The 15988-nt window shown below is 42.1% G+C and overlaps 1 protein-coding gene across 18 annotated transcripts in view; it reads left to right on the top strand.

Annotated features, from left to right (window-relative positions):
- The window catches only part of LIMCH1 (LIM and calponin homology domains 1), a 338435-nt gene extending 324545 nt beyond the window's left edge, over positions 1-13890 (top strand). For all 18 annotated transcript variants that reach the window (XM_073342172.1, XM_073342171.1, XM_073342181.1 and 15 more), the window contains 3 exons: positions 4301-4409; positions 6101-6203; positions 10659-13890. In XM_073342172.1, the coding sequence (XP_073198273.1) occupies positions 4301-4409; positions 6101-6203; positions 10659-10684 (238 nt within the window). In that variant the 3' untranslated portion in view covers positions 10685-13890. The remainder of the gene's footprint in view (positions 1-4300; positions 4410-6100; positions 6204-10658) is intronic.
- Positions 13891-15988: the final 2098 nt, after the last annotated feature.

Raw genomic sequence — 15988 nt, 5'->3', positions numbered from 1 at the left:
CAACTTAGGAACCTAAGTCACATTGACTTTCTATAAGACTTAGGGTCCTAAATGCCCAAGTCGCTTTTGTAAATGGGATTTAGTCTCCTAAATCGCTTAGGTGGTTTGGAAAATTTTACCCACAGTGCCTAAAATTCACTTGTTCCTTTGTTCAACCAACTGCTTCTGCAATCAGAAGAAAATCAGTGGCAAGTGAATGCTTCACTTTACCATGGTTGATAGAAATAAACACTTTTTAATAAAATTCCAATCCTCTCAACAAGTGTTTGTTTCAAAAATAGAACTGTGATATGTTTTTGCTCTTTGGCTTTTTTTTTTTTTTTTAATTCTTCTCCTGGAGACCCAATTTGCAGAGTAAAATACTCAGTTTTTATTTTCACTCTTTGTAATTAAATCTATTTTAAAATGATTTTTAATCTAAGGATTCCCTCAGCAATTGAATTTGCAGGCAAATGAGAACTAAGCATTGCAACCTAGGTTTTTGTTATTAATTGAACTTTTAAGTGAATTTCTAGGACTCCTGGAAGATGTCAGATTCACACTAGTCATTGAAGTACTCTATCAGCAGTACCAGAAATGGTAATGAATGCCAAAATACAGCAGTCTGCACATTGCAACTCAACGTTGGCCTGGATGTCTTAATCTCCAGAGACCTCTCAACCCTAATACTTGGCTTCTCTGCTGATACTCCCAGTAAGGGTAGTGATTATGATGAAGCTTCTTTCTAGAGATCTAGATTCAGGTCTTCGAGGAACTAGATTTCAGATATGTTAGGCTAACAATAAATAGTTATGAAGTGGTAATAACATATGATCCCTGCCAGTAATAGACTAGATTTGAATCTGTGACCTAGAGGAGAATGGTGTTCTATCCCACTGAGCCACCTTATACTAGGGATGTAAAATGTTAACCAGTAAGCATTAAGCTTACTGGTTAACCGACTTTAACTGTTAACCCCCAGCTGCACCATGCCGGCCCGATCCTGGCCCTGGCCCCAGCTGCGCCCCACCAGCCGGACCCTGGCCCTGCCATGCGAGACCCCCGCCCTTGCCGGCCGGACCCTGGTTCTAGCCATGCAGCGCCAGACCCGGCCCCACCCTGCCAGTTGGTCAGCTGCCCCACAGCCAGCTGAATGACCCCAGCCCTGGCCTCGCCAGCCAAAGCAACCCCAGCCCCACTCCTTTTAATCAGTTAACCATTCAAAGGGTAGAATTTTAATCATTTAAACCATTAACTTTTTAAATGATATTTATATCCCTACCTTGTACCCTGCAAAATGCCTTTAAATAAATCCAAAATTAATTATGTTTGCATGCACAGACTTAATTTGGATACAATTAGAAGACTAAAATGGTTAAAATGCAATTACACTTTCAGTTTGCCCCAGGCCCATCCCAGTGTTTCTGCTTCCTCAGTGAGGTCCACAGTAGCATCTGCTCCATTAAGAAAAATGTGAAAATTGAAAGCATTAATGTAACCAGATTTTGATTAGTTTGGGATTGTTTTTTAATGTGTGTGCTCTGTGTTCAGATCCCTCTTTGTAAATGTAGCCCTGCAAGTCTAGCTGTAATATATTTTAAGCAGTTTCCCACAGTGTGCTTAGCAGTGTACTAGACTCACAGCAGGAGTTTCCAGGCTGTGCAGAATATTCAACCCAAGCGGTGGTGGCTTTAAGCCACCTTTATGCCTTCCCAATCCTAGGCTGTTTCAGAGGGCAGAGCTGCCCCAGTGTAATTTGGATAAATCTGTAGGCCTGTCCCTGGCCAGCAGAGCTGCCCAGAATCATTCCAACACTACCTACTACAACCACATGCCCACCCATCCCTTACATGTCCCTCCCACCCCCAGTATGCCTCCTGTGACAGGGCTTGTGTAGGAGTCTTTGGAAGACACCTGCAGCTGTCTTCAGTTCCTTTGCTGAGGAAATTCTTCCCCAGCTGGAGCAGAGGCTTTTAGAGTCCTTTTAAGACTGCTTCTAGCCCTTTTTACCCAGCATAAAGGGGCCAGGGCAGGGTGTGAGACTCACCCAAAGTGAATATAGTCCTTCCCCAAAGGGTCTACAAATGAGTGACCTAGTTTTTAGAGAGGCTATATGCTTTCAATTCCCCTTAAAATCCATGAGAACTGCATATTTTCAGCACTCCTGAAAATCAGGTCTCTGAAGATTAAAAAAAAATATCAAAGTTAATCTTTTCTTAGGCTACCTGCCAAATTCATTCTTTACTTTTAATCTATTGCTACTATTTTTGATCACTGCAGAACTGATTCTCTGAAGGATTTTAATGTAGAGATTTAAATGTCTTACATCTTAGTGTTCAGTGCTTGTAATAAAGAGGCTGTTTCATCCTAGTGATCTATGAATTGCAGCATCTTAGCAGCAATTGGTAATTCCAAGTCACATTCATTTAAAGTGGTATAGTATTTGTTCTAAAAAATGGTTTAACACATGCAGATGTGGCATCTGTTTGAGGATTTAGTGTACTTTGAGACTAACTTACAGCACCAAGATGACTTTCATCTATGCCCTCTTGATTCCTCTCTATACTGATTGTATGGAAATGCTCTGAGATGATTTTATGCCAATTAACACAGCATCCTTATATCATGAATCTGGAGATATTTGACTTTTCTGCTAAGAGATCTCTTCAAAGATCTCCTGATTTGAGGTCCATGATATTTTTCATTTATAAGTGTGGCTGCTCATGGGATGTTAAGGCCAACTTTTCAGAACAAAGCACAAAACTTTTGCCTGTTAGTTTTAGACTTCTGCCTGCCTGATGTTGCCAACGTCTGGTTATTGCTTCTCTTTGGGAAGCTAAAAGAGAGATGGAGGAATGTGTTTGTTTGTAACCTTTTTCCTATTACTTTTCTCTTATCTTTTTATTAGGAAGTACTTGACATAGTGGAAGGATATATTGCATAAACACCCAAAACTATATTTTAAGGCTGTTTTTTTTTTTTGAGTAAAATATAACAATCCGTATTCCAATAGCAATAACCTAGTGCAGGGTTTGCGTTAATGCACTTTTCTGGTGGATAAAGAGGCATTTGCCTTTGTTCTCCCATAATATAGCCAAGGTATACATCAATGGACTACAAATACACACTCTTTTGTGGCTTATTGTTATGTTGTGGCACAAATAAAGGTAAGGGTAAGTACTGTATGTTGTCTTATCACTGCTCAAGCACACACATCAAAGCATTCATTTGAACCTCATGAATCTTTGAGAAATTTCTCTCCTACCTCTACCCAATGGCTGATTTATTACTGCTTAGTATTGTTAATACACTAGTGCCAAGAGACAAGGTCCCTTTCAGAATCAGGGCCCATGTTGCTAAGCAATGTACAAACACAAAACCAGTCACACACTTCCTGTTCTGAAGAACTAAAAATCTAAAAATATAATCAGCGTGTGGAAGGAATGAGGAGAGAGGAATATATTCAAGCATATACAATTTTACATACTTTATAAATATTTTTTTAAATGACAATTGTAAGTACCAGCTATTCCCAGTTGTCCCCCAACAATCACTGTTGTTAACTGGATGATTTCTTACAGGCATCATGGCAAAGCTGAGCCTTGAGGAAAGATTTAAAACACACTTAGGTAAATTGTTTGAAAAAATGTCATGCTAACAGTTTGGTTGTAAATAATTCAGAAACTCAGTGGCTTAGTTTTCCCTGATGGAGAAGTGAGTTTCTGAATTATTTTATTATTTGAAACTTAACTGTTAAGTTACTTGAAAAAAATTCAGTGTTATCTAAAAGTGTGCTAAGCTAGTAACATTGACAATCCACGTGTATTTCCAGTTGGATTGTTACATCTTCAGTTAGGGTAAAAATAATCCACAGTAGTAATTCCTTTTGTTTAACTCCATCAACGGTGCCGTCATATTTAAGCAATTTGCACCTTCTCTTTCTGACTTGGCATGTAGATGCGGTACATCTTCTAAGCACTATACAGACACTTAAGGAGGCGAGACTATCAAAAGCACTTCAGGTCCCAGTGAAAGTCCATCTCCCCCTAGCAAGTGAATCTTCACAGCACAACTGTGAGATAAGTTTATAAGCATTATTCCCATTTTTACAAATGGGGAAACTGAGGCAGAGAGATGCAGTGGCTTGACCCAGACCACACAGTGAGTCAGTGGCAGAGCTAGGATTATAACTCAGGATCACCTGACTCCCAACACTTCACTCATTCTTCCAGGCCACTCTTAATAAAACTGCATAAACATTTGTTTGCTCTCTGCCACATATTGCTCTTAAATTTTTTAAAAAATATATATTGTCTTTTAGGTCTGTCAGTGGAAAGAAACTATGTTCTACCTGTCGTCTTCCTCTTGGAAAAGGAGCTGCCATGATTATTGAAACACTTGGTCTATATTTTCACATTAATTGCTTCAGGGTATGACTTCATTATTATCTTGGTTGTTTAAAAAAGATTTCATGCTACCTGTGTCATGGTTACTGTGGGAAGAAAGTATGTTGTAATTAGTGATCGTGAACACTGGAAATGGAAGGAAGAGGAAGTTATTATTCTGCACCACTGTTATGCATTTGTATTGAAGAGGAATTAGAATGGTGTAAATTTGTTTCTTTCCTATCAATTAGTTACATCAAGGGTTCTATTAATTGAACCAAGACCTGTGATTTATTAGCAAGTAACTGCGCAGATATTATTCCACAATCTCAAATAACAGAAGTTAGAACACTGGTTAATGTCCAGTTTACATGTCATTTCCCAAGTATAAAATATTTGAATGCTGGTATCTGATGAACTGTGCTTAAATAATTTACCAAATGAATCTTTCAAAGTAATTGTGACCAACTCCCCCGCCCCACCCGTTTTCAAGTGATCAGATTCATCTTGGGAGAGCCTTCACTGCTTAGCATCTTTAAAAAATTATATATGAATTATACTCTGTCAGTTTAGAAATGCTTATAGCTAGATAAAGTACCTGTCACTTTAATTTCTGTTCTTTTACACATTGTCTTGTGAAGTATATGTTGGCTATTGAGCACACCTGAGATTCAGATGCAAAGCAAACCCTACATCAAGAAACATTTTCTGTGACCCAGTCACTGAGGTTTGAAACTGTGCCGACACTTTTCTAGAGAACTATATTTGAACAGATTAGACTTCTTACTAATTAGCTGCTAAACAGTTTAAGATCTCTGTTTAGATAGAATGTAAGTGTTGGATGGAAGGAAGACGCATTAAACATTCCATCACTTGCTCCCATTTCAAATGTTTGCACTAGTACAATGTACTTGGTACTTTGTGACCTTTGTATTACATGCAAATGATTTTTAATTTTTTCTTCTTCCTACTATATATGGGAAGAAACAGGTAAAATTGCAGTGCCTCCATGATGATATTGACTAGGTAGCTGAAAAACGATTGCAGAATTTTTTAACCAACATCTTAATCAAAAATATCCCATAGATCCCAAATTGCTGCTCCCAGCTTTTACTTTGTAAAGGAGGCAGCATATAAGTAAAGGTGGACAAACCTGTTCCTCTAAAATAAAAACCAAATCTAACCTTTGCCTCAAACTGAAATTTGCTTCTGCCTCAGAAAGGGATATGCATGCAGGCATTGTCCAGTGTCTTCATGAATGTGCTTTTCTGATTGTCACCAAGACCTCAAGTAGAACTAGTCTAAGAGAGACTGTTCTTATGGTATTTCTCAGTCAGCTAAGTTGGTGATTTCTAGAAATCTCAAGAGAACACCTGGTCTCACATCTCCAGCCTGATTTACACAGCATACATTCAGATAAGCGTTCAATAACCATCTTCATCTTTACAACCTCTGACCTTTCTGAGGTTTGCCTGTCACAAAGGGCTCAGTTCTATAGTAACGTCTCAGGCAAAATCCTTATTAATTTTAATGTGCATTTAGTCTAAGTGAAGACTTATGGGATCACGCCCTAAATGTAGCGTGCTCTGAAAACCCTGCTTTTAGACCACAGGAAATCTTTTTTTCACCTCACAAGGAACTCATGAAATGAAAATCCAAACCTTGGAAAAAATGAGATAGAGAAAAAGAAACCTGTCCCATAAACCTTACTCTCTCCATTCTTCTTCAACCAATAGTGTGGAATTTGCAAGGGAGAGCTTGGAGATGCAGCAAGTGGAACAGATGTCAGGATTAGAAATGGTCTTCTCAACTGCAATGATTGTTACGTCAGATCCAGAAGTAAGTACCAGACTGCATTTTAAGATAAGATAAAATATAAGATAAGATTGCGTTTTAAGGTGTCCATGGTGTCTTTCCTTCCACACTACATTCTAGAGTTAATCCTGTCATTCTTGTTGGAAGATGTTTAGTTATTTACTAACTGTGCATATGTTCATATGTAACATAACAATATTAAGCTGCTGTTACTGTCCATTGCCATCAAAAATCTCTTTGCCCTAGTCGCCCTTTATTTTAGCTTTGCAATGTAATGCATGAATAATGTTCGGTATTGTAAACTTACTCAGTTTTTAATTGCTGTTCATATTTTTGAGAGGATGGGAAGTTTCCCTGTGTAACAGCCTTGAAGGTGTTCACCACTGCCTAGGGTGACTGTATTTCCCTTTGCTGAATACAGGAAACCTGGTACAATTACTGATATTCAGGCGAGTTCAACGGCAATCAATCAGAACTATGCAGTACAAACATTCAAATTAACATCAAGCTGACTGAGCCTCTGTTAAAAAGAAACACTGTGTAGTTGGATTCTTTTTGTTTACCTTCTTATCTTTAAGGCTTTAGAGTTCACATGGGGAGAGAGGTGACACACACACACACACACACCTTCCCCCTATACACACATATGGGGAGAGGTGACACACACTCCTGGTTGACCAACTGACCCAACCCTCCCTGCCCTGCACTCTCCGCCATCCATGCCTGGCTTGGCCCCGGGACAGGCCTGCCTCTCCTGGCACCGCATCCTTCCGAGGCAACATGAGGGGGAGCATGCAGGGTCACAATTCCCCCGCCCCCAGATTTCTGCCAGGGCTCACACCAGAATGTGGTCAGCAGCAGCTTTTCAGCACTGTTGGGAGGAAAGGGATGGGAGCTGCTTCAAGACAGGGGAGGAGGGAGGAAACAGGTGACCTGGCCCATGTCTTTGCAGAATTCATCTCTTCCCCCTGGCTGGAAGCAGCTCGTCCCTTCCTACCTGCACAGCATTGAAAGGCAGCTAACGCCTCCAGGCTGCTGCTGGCCACCAACATAACCCAGCTGCCTCTGGTTACAGCGTGGGCAGGAAGGGGTTAAGCCCTAAGGCTTCATCATGCACCAGGGCCCAGGGAACCTGACTGCAGAGGTTTCAGTGAACCACCATCCAGAGAGGTGGCTCAGCAGGAGAGGGTGCCTAGGGGACAGAGCAGCCCCTTGCTCCCTGGGGCAGAACCCAGGGCGGAAGGAGGGGCAGGTGAAGAGGGTGCTAAGCCCTTGCCCTGGGGGCTGCTGTGGAGCCTGCAGGCATGAACAGGCTGGAAATCACTCTCCCCCTTCCCCCCTCCCTCGCCACCATTCCAGACCTTAGCTGAGGGGTGGAGAGGCTGCCCTATACTAGCGCTGTGCAGAGCTTTGGCAAATGCAGGGCTCGGCTCCTCCTGGCTAGTGCTCAGAGCCAGAGGGTTTGGGGCTTTCCTGGGGTGCCGGCCCAGCCAGAGGCTGTGGGGGGAGGAAGGAGCCTGCCAGCCAGGCTGTTGGTGAGCTGAGCACTCTGCCCAGAGGCTGGTTCTCCGCACAGCTCTGGGAGTTGGATGCCTCCTTCTGGGGGGAATGTGGAGGAGCAGCGGGGCTGGAGGGGGGTAAAGGGGCAAAGCAGGGAGAGGACAGTGAGAGGGGAAGCACATAAAGGGCTGATGGGTGGGCATCAGAGGCGACACGTAACCAGCCGCCGCCTGGCACCTGCCTGCACTCACCAGCCACCGCAGCTCGCAATGCACAGCCAGCGCCAGCCGGAAACGGGATGGGGGCTGGGCCCTGCTGGCTGAGAGCCAGCATGCAGCAGGGGCTGCGCTGACAGGCCAGCAGGGAGAGCAGATGGCCCCGTGCGCTGTATCTTCACCCCGCCATCAGCCTTCCACACCCACCCCTATCACTGGCCACTGGACCCCCCCTTACACTCACCGCTCGTGGGCGGGAGGCTGGCAAGCAGGGATCTGGCCAGCAGCAGGACCCACCAATACTGATGAGGGGGAGACAGAAAATGCGGGACAATTTACCCGCTTTTAGGAAAAAGTCGGGACACCTGTGGGAGGGCTTAAATATGGGACTGTCCCTTTAAAAACGGGAGGTCTGGTCATCCCTACCACCACGCTGCCCCACTTTGATCCTCTTTCTGTCCAAAAAGGACATCAGAGCCCATGAACATTGCTCTTTAATTGGCAGAAGGGTCCCTGTTAAGAAGTATTAGACATGCCATCCCATTTAATGTCTAAATACCTGGCCTCTGCAGCACACTCAGACCTTGTATGTCTTTGAGATTCCTGTTCATGGATCTCTCACTTGTCATTGGAGAGTTGCTACCACTTGGTGTAGGCCAGATTTTGTTCCTATCTACTATGCCATCTACATATGATTGATATCAAATTACTATAGAATTTTTAGCCCCTTTCCTTCCTTTCCCTCCTCCCAGCACATAGTCAGATACATAGGATATTCACTTCACTTTTACTCTGCATGAAAGGAAGGGAGTGTGGAGAAAAACACAGGACACCATCCTAGACTTGATCTGAAATTTCTGTTGAATACTGAATATCCAGGAAATGTTTGCTATTGATGGGACAAAACACAGGGTCCTCTTCCTTCCCCCATATTATTTCCTCCCCTCCCAAAAGAAGTCTGGCTTTATAAATCAAGGAACAAAAATACTCTGGTCCACCCACAACTTGTACTCAATCCTAATGTTTTGATTTTCGAGTTTAGAAATATTTCCATATTCTTAGACATAGAGGGTGCTGTTGTACAGCCTCTCATTCATTTGCACAGTTTCTTTTATTTCTGTTATGAAACTCTTTTAGGCACCTTATATCAAACCAAACAACATTAGAAAACTTAGAAATACTTCTTCATATCTATAGGCTTGATCATGCAAAATCTTACTCAAGTTGGTGAGGAACTGGCCATAAGTGTATATACCTATGTTTCTAGCTATATATAAAAATTGGAATAAAATTCAATATTTTTTTTCTTCTCTCCCAATTATTTATTTATTTATTTATTTATTTATTATTTGGAAAGAGGGTTGTGGTCCCATTTACAAGAGAGGGCACTGTTGAGTATTATTACTGAGTATATGTGAGGTAGCAGTTCTCTTCTGCAATTTTGTTACAACTTTGTGCCAGGAAGTAGAAGAAAATACAATGTATTACAGAGATGTCACTTGTGCATATGTGATTTAAGGTTCTTTGTTTTCATTACAAATTCATATTCTGTGTTTGTACAGTGCCTAGTGAAATGGGGTTCTGATTCATAACTAGGGCTCCTAGGTGCTAGAGTAATACAAATACTATTTTCAGAATTTCGTAGCTTACCTTCAGGTGTTTTTTCTAAACTGAAAATTGGCCTCTTTCTGCAGTGTCTCTGCTCAGGAGCTTTTATTTTTTTCAAAATTTTTAAAATTTACCCACTTGTGCTTGAGTTCCAAAAGTGGACAAATAGTCCAAGTGTAGGCGTTCTAGAGGGATTGATTTTGTTGACCTTCAACGGTTGAAATAGTTTATCTGTATTTTGTCTGGCTTTTATTTATATATAAAAAATTTGGAAGACCATTTGTCTGAAATAGAGGACAGGATACTACAATGTTAGTGCTCTTACACTAACCAGAAGTTGTGCAAATAAGAGGCTGAGAGGGGTATGGACACACTTGCAGAACAGCTGCCTACCAGAAGTTTGCCTGAAGCTCCAAATTACTTTTTCATAATGAATACACCAGTTTAGAAACTTTACATACAAAAAATATGTATATCAATGTGTCTTCTGTTTTTCTAGGGAGAAAACTAAGTGGCCAGGGTATTTTTTTTTAAATAAGTGACTGCAGTTTATAGATAGCTTATCTTTTTAGAACAAAAATTAATACAGATGAACTTTAAAAAAAAAAGGAAAGGAAAGAAATATTCTTGTCCATATCATTAATGTTATACATGTGACACTGACAAAGAAGTTCTAAGGCAAAGTAGTTAACCCTCTTCTTTAACTTGTGTATTGCCTGGCTACAGGAGGAGGCTGCTTCTGATCAGTGTGTGCAGTCATATAATGCAGAATTGGCACAATGGAATTGGCTAAAGATGACTTATCAACCTCTGCTATGTTGTTCTACCATAATTTTGTGTGTAAATTGGCTGGAAGTGCATGCAGAATGTGCTAGCAGTGCAAAGGAGATCATTTGTCTTTCAAACATAAAGGATATATTCCTGCTAGGCCAATATTTATATCCTTCCTCCCCCCCCCCCCCAAGTTGGTGCCTAATTTATACCCTTAATTGACTATAGAACTAGGGGCACTACTGAGATGTCAAACTCTTGCCAGGATTTCTTGCATATAAATGTCACATGAGGGAAATCCTATATACTCCATTGTTTCAAAAGTAAAAAGTGTCAAGATTTGTCACCTTTGTAATGGTTACTATGTTTTTATTTTTTAATTTAGCTGCTGGGCAGCCAACAACGTTGTGACAGGAATGTCAGTCCTAAAAACTTTCTGCAAGAAGGAGCCTCCCCATCATGTCCCTAGGGCTGCTTCCAGACAATCACTTGTAAGAGCTCGTATCCATGGACTTCATAGCTCCCATCTCATTTTGTAATGCTCCTATAAAAGGCTGCATCTGCTACTTTAAAGCACAGTATGATTTTTTTTCCCTTTCTTAGTGAATTTGCATAATGTGTACGAAGAACATTTGGTAATTCATATCTGAAGTATTTAAAAAGAGGCTTTCCATAGTTTCAAACAAGTTTATTATTTTAAATCTGTTTTGCTCTTTTCAAAGTCAGAAAAGATTCAATAAACCTATTTTGTTTTAATACTTCTAGGAATTAAAAAATTAAGTTCACAGAACTGTTATGGAAGTTCTAGAATATGTCCATTCAAGATGAAAAATTGTTTAAAGATAGCATCTAATTAGTGCATTTGCAAAACTAAACATCACAAGTGACTTTTCTGTTCTTACTGAAACTTTAGCTTTTTTACACAAAGACACTAGTTTAATAATACATACTGCAATTCTGAAACATTTTGTTTTATGTTACCTTCAGTGGAGGGTAGGAGTTATACAAATAAATTATTGCACCTTTAGCATCAGGATTTTTTTTCAGTGTGTGTATACATCAAGTAATGTTCAACAATATAGCTTAATAGTCTATCAAATAAAGATTCCTTCATTAAGCCTGAAAGAGTGTATGCCATTAGCAATTGCAAAAATCCCCAGTAGGATAATAAAGAGGAAATCTTTTCTTAACGTGTACAGAATTATATAGTACTACCAAATTCTTGGGGGGCTGGCGTGGATGAAGCTGAATCTAGCAGTGGTGGGTTGTTGGTACAGCTAAGGGGATCTATTGGCTTGTAATTTTCTCATGGCCAGTAGAGTTGTTACAAATGAATTAGAAGATCTTATGAATCTGATACCTTAATGAGATTCTATATAGTAGAAATTCATTTACAAACCAGACAGGTTGCTTTGGGTCCCATAAAGGGTCAATATAATTAGAATGTGTCAAACTATAAACAGCTGTGATTCAGTGCAGTACATCAGTGGACTTGAATCTGTGTTCCTTGTACATACAACTCTCATTGCACTCGGGGTGACTGTGAGTGTATAAAGAATGCAGGATGAGGTCCAATCTGTAACATTTTACAAAACAAACACAAAAACTGTTAAGCGCATTTGGGTCAGTTGCACCCTGTGCATTATAATAAGTATATTCTCCCATTAGTGCGTACCAGTAGCTCCCTGAAACAGCAACTGGAGCTGTGGGTGTAGAGATCAAGAATATAGACACATTTTAGCTGACATATTACAGTTGTAAAATATTACAGTACTGGTTTCTAACTGTACTACATGGTGAATTTCAGCAGGCTGATAAAGAGAAATTATTCGAGAGCATCACACTTAGCAGCTTAAGATGCTCTTTAAAAATGGGGGAAAAAATCTATTTATTCTGCCTTAAAACCATGATCAACTAAAATTAAGAGATTCCTTATTGTATGTGACAGAATATGTACACATCCATTGTCTTTTGATGTGTTGGTAAAAGGAAATAAAGTGGATATTAGGTGAGCAATAATTTTTTTTCTAAGTGTTTATATTGATAGCATCTATTTATTTAAAATGCTAGACAGTTATTTGCATGCAAGTTGCGTGCTCATGCAGAAATACTTTGTCACTGAAAACATTTGTACAATGTTGTAATTTTAAGACATTGTTGCTCTCTAATAGAAAGTTGCATATTATTTCATTAAAACTGTGCCTTAGAAAATGCAAAGCTGTTGCACACGGTGGTGACTTATGGATGCAATAAATCCCGAGAGTAAAGCTAACAGGACTTCAGATGGGGGTTATTTAAAAAAAAAAAAAAACTACAAAAAATAACAAAAAAGAAACTTTTGGATATATACAGCAACATCCAATGTTGTGATTAACCGTCTGCATGATTTACTGTTCAATGTTTTGATAACCTTCATGTTTCCATGTTTACACTTTGCATGTTGTCATCATAATACTTTATTGCAAATAATGCACAATATGAAAATTCAAAATACAGATTTTTATAAAGTACTTTTTTACATCTATCTAACTCCAACTGTTACACTAAGGGTATGTGACTATTATATTCTGGGCCTAATTTTCAAAACATGACTTCCATTTTTGCATGCTTGAGTGTGAACCTTTGATATTAGTCATTAACACTTATGCACACAGGTGATAAGATTTAGATGTGTAAATCAGTCACCTGTGTGTACAAGTGTTGGATGTCACACAGATCTGGTCTGTTTCTAATGAAGTCAGTAGTAAACTCCCAGTGCTTTTAGCAGAAGCATGACTGGAGACAAAATGCATGTGCAAGTTGGAGTTTTTATGTGCAGAGTTGCAAACGCACAAATGGATCTCTGATTGAAGCCTCTTGAAAATTTAGCCCTCCTTTCTCTCATTTTTTCATATATACATATTTTAGTGGGGCTAATTGCATATGTACCAAAGCTAATACAAAGCAGCATTCTTAGACCACACAGTGTTTTTCCATAATGAACAACTAGTCACCAGCACAGAACATTTTCTAAATGCTAATTGCCAATGGTTTGTGTTTGTTTGATTTATTTTTTTCATTTGGAGCCTGTCAAATGGCAGTTCGGTCAGGCTAAGGCCTAGCTTTTTCCAATTCAAACACAAGTTTGATTTTTTTGTTTTTTGTGGTTGCCGGAAAAATAATGCTTTACTACATTGAGCTACCACGTAAATGTGTTTGTTTCACAAAGTGATGTATTGTTGCTGAGCAAGTACAATGTAATGTTTTTTAGCTCTTGCAAAAGCTTATTTACCACCTTGTTACTTCAGAGAACATGGATAACTGTCATAACCATTTTATGTATTTCACTACCAAACTTTCATAGTGGTTTTCCTTACTCCTGCTCTGTAGTGTTATTGATGGAATACATACTGTAGCTGTCCATACATGACCTAATAGTTGGTGAGCTAAAAGGGATCCACCTTATATGCAGGGACAAGAATTACTGTTCTAGTTGGGCTAATGTTCCATACAGTGACACTAATCTTCACTTACAATATTTATTCTAAAATGCCTCTGGAAAGTAGGAAAAAATTGTCTAAAATGCAACAGCTTTTATAGTTAATGTATGTTTATAAATAAAATGTAGAATAAATTTAGTGCAGCCTTGATTTGTCTTGTTCTAATTAACTTCCCTTGGGCTGGGCAGTAAATAGCTGTTAAACTCTCTACAGCCATGTCCCACCTCGCTGGGGGCGGCTGAGCTGGAGGAAGTTCTCCCAGAGGCTTGAGCGCCCCGCGATGGAAAACACTGAGCGGGCTGCTCCCTGAAGCCTGGCTAGTGCCAGACCAGAGGCTGGACTCGCTGGGAATGCGCCTGTTGCATTGAGCCGAGAGACGGGCAGGGCTCTCCGGGTGGGCCTGATCCAAAGCCCAACCACGACTTCCCCTGGGCTTCGCCGGCCTTGGGCTTTGGCTCAGCCCAGCGCCGGCAGCGCCCTGTCTGAGGACTGCACGAGTCCGGTTGTTATGCCCGCGGCCTGAGCGAAGCGGGACTTCAGCGGCAGTGGCGCAGCGCACCCCCCCGCAGGCAGAGCGGGGAGCTCCCCGGGGCCCGCGCCGCAGCCGCCGGAGGCAGGGCGCCTGCAAGTGCAGCTGCCGGCCACCGGAGGCCGCTGTGGCGCCGAAATTGAAGGCAGCCGGCGGCAGCTGGAGTTCCTCCGCCGCTCGCAGCCCACCTGCGGGGACCGAGCTGGGGGCGGGCGGAGCCCCAGCCCTCGGGCCCGCGAGAGGCCATGGGGGGCAGGGATGGGGCGGTGAAGGCTGGCGGCGTAAGGCCAGACTGTGGCTGCCTCGGGAGGGCGGCTCTCCAGCCCCGCGCCCAGCCCTACCTGCGCCAGCTCCCACCCTGCGGGTCCCGCCCCTCTGCTCCCCCCAGTGACCCCTGCCCCCACCCCACCGCGCTGCTCCGGGGCTCAGGGACCGGCCCCCCAGTGGAGGGTGGCGGGCCTGGAGCTGCCCAGACCTGGCCGGGGCAGAGGAGTGGGGCCTGCCCGGAGGCAGGGGCTAGAGCCGGCGCTTCTTCGTGAGGGGGACGCTTTGAAGGAGACACGGCCTGAGTCCAGCTGTTTCTGCAGCGCTTCCATTCCTCTCTTCGGGGCAGCGACTGGCTGTAACAACAGCACCTCCTACCGGCTGCTGCTGCACCCCCTGGCTTCAAGTGGTTTCCCTCATATACAAGATCTGCAGTGTGAGTCAATGGTTCTGAGCACCCCCACGGTACAAATTGTCCCAGCACCCCTGCCATGGGGCCTTGTTGTCTCTGCGGGCCTCCGGGCACTACCGTAATACAGAGAGAAAATAACACTCCTCTGCTTATTACATGAGCATTGATCCATGCTCTGTGAACTGCTCTGGGTGACAGTTGAAAGCAAAGGGTGCTTCTGCTTAGGGAGAAAGCCGGGGGGTTCAAGCTTTGCTTCCCCAAGGCCTAGCTTTGCCAGAGAAGTGTTGTTCTCTTTCTGGTTCCCCCTCACTTAGCCAGTGGGAAGCTGAACAGACAGTGCGGCTGCCAAGGAAACTACTAGGAGGAGCCCTCCCTAAGAAGCAGGGGGGTTGCTGGGCAGCTCAGATATGTGAAGGTAAAATCTACAACTGGGGCTTGCCTACAACCAGCCTTAAAAAGAGGAATTCTGCTTTCGTTGTGCCAAATCTGATGACCATCACCTGGCCAATGAAAGGGAAAAGGTGCCGGGGGAAAATGTCCCTTCTGAAGCAAACCAGGTCTCACATCTGCTTAAATGCCTCTCTTGAGGTTGTAATCAGAACACAAGTTCCTGATCAGAGCAAATGGCTAAACTGAAAGCCTCTGAAATTTTACAAGTAATAGGAGCCCAAAGATTCCCTAGTAATCATTTCAAAGATAGAAACGACAGTGGTTTCCTTGGTCAAGGGGATGCTTATCTCCATAGAAGGGGAGATTTTCCTAAAATATCATACAGACGCGAAAGGTGGGAGGAATTCTTAAGTGATTCTGAGGCCTCACCTGCTAAGTCTGCAGGCATCTCTACCCACCACATGACTGCAAGAGTTATCACTTGGATGAGCTTCTGGCTGTGGATCACTCAAGTCACTAAAAGAAAAAAACATTCTATTTTAAAGATCTCATTTGCCATTTCTTTTATTGTTAAATCATACATGGAGACAATGGGTGGGATCCACAAAGGGATGTAGGTGTTGTACCACTGAGCATCAGAG

Source organism: Lepidochelys kempii, chromosome 4, assembly GCF_965140265.1.
Source record: "Lepidochelys kempii isolate rLepKem1 chromosome 4, rLepKem1.hap2, whole genome shotgun sequence".
Classification (NCBI taxonomy): Eukaryota; Metazoa; Chordata; order Testudines; family Cheloniidae; genus Lepidochelys; species Lepidochelys kempii.
Note: the sequence above shows the minus strand (reverse complement) of the source record. Positions and strands in the feature narration are given on the sequence as shown.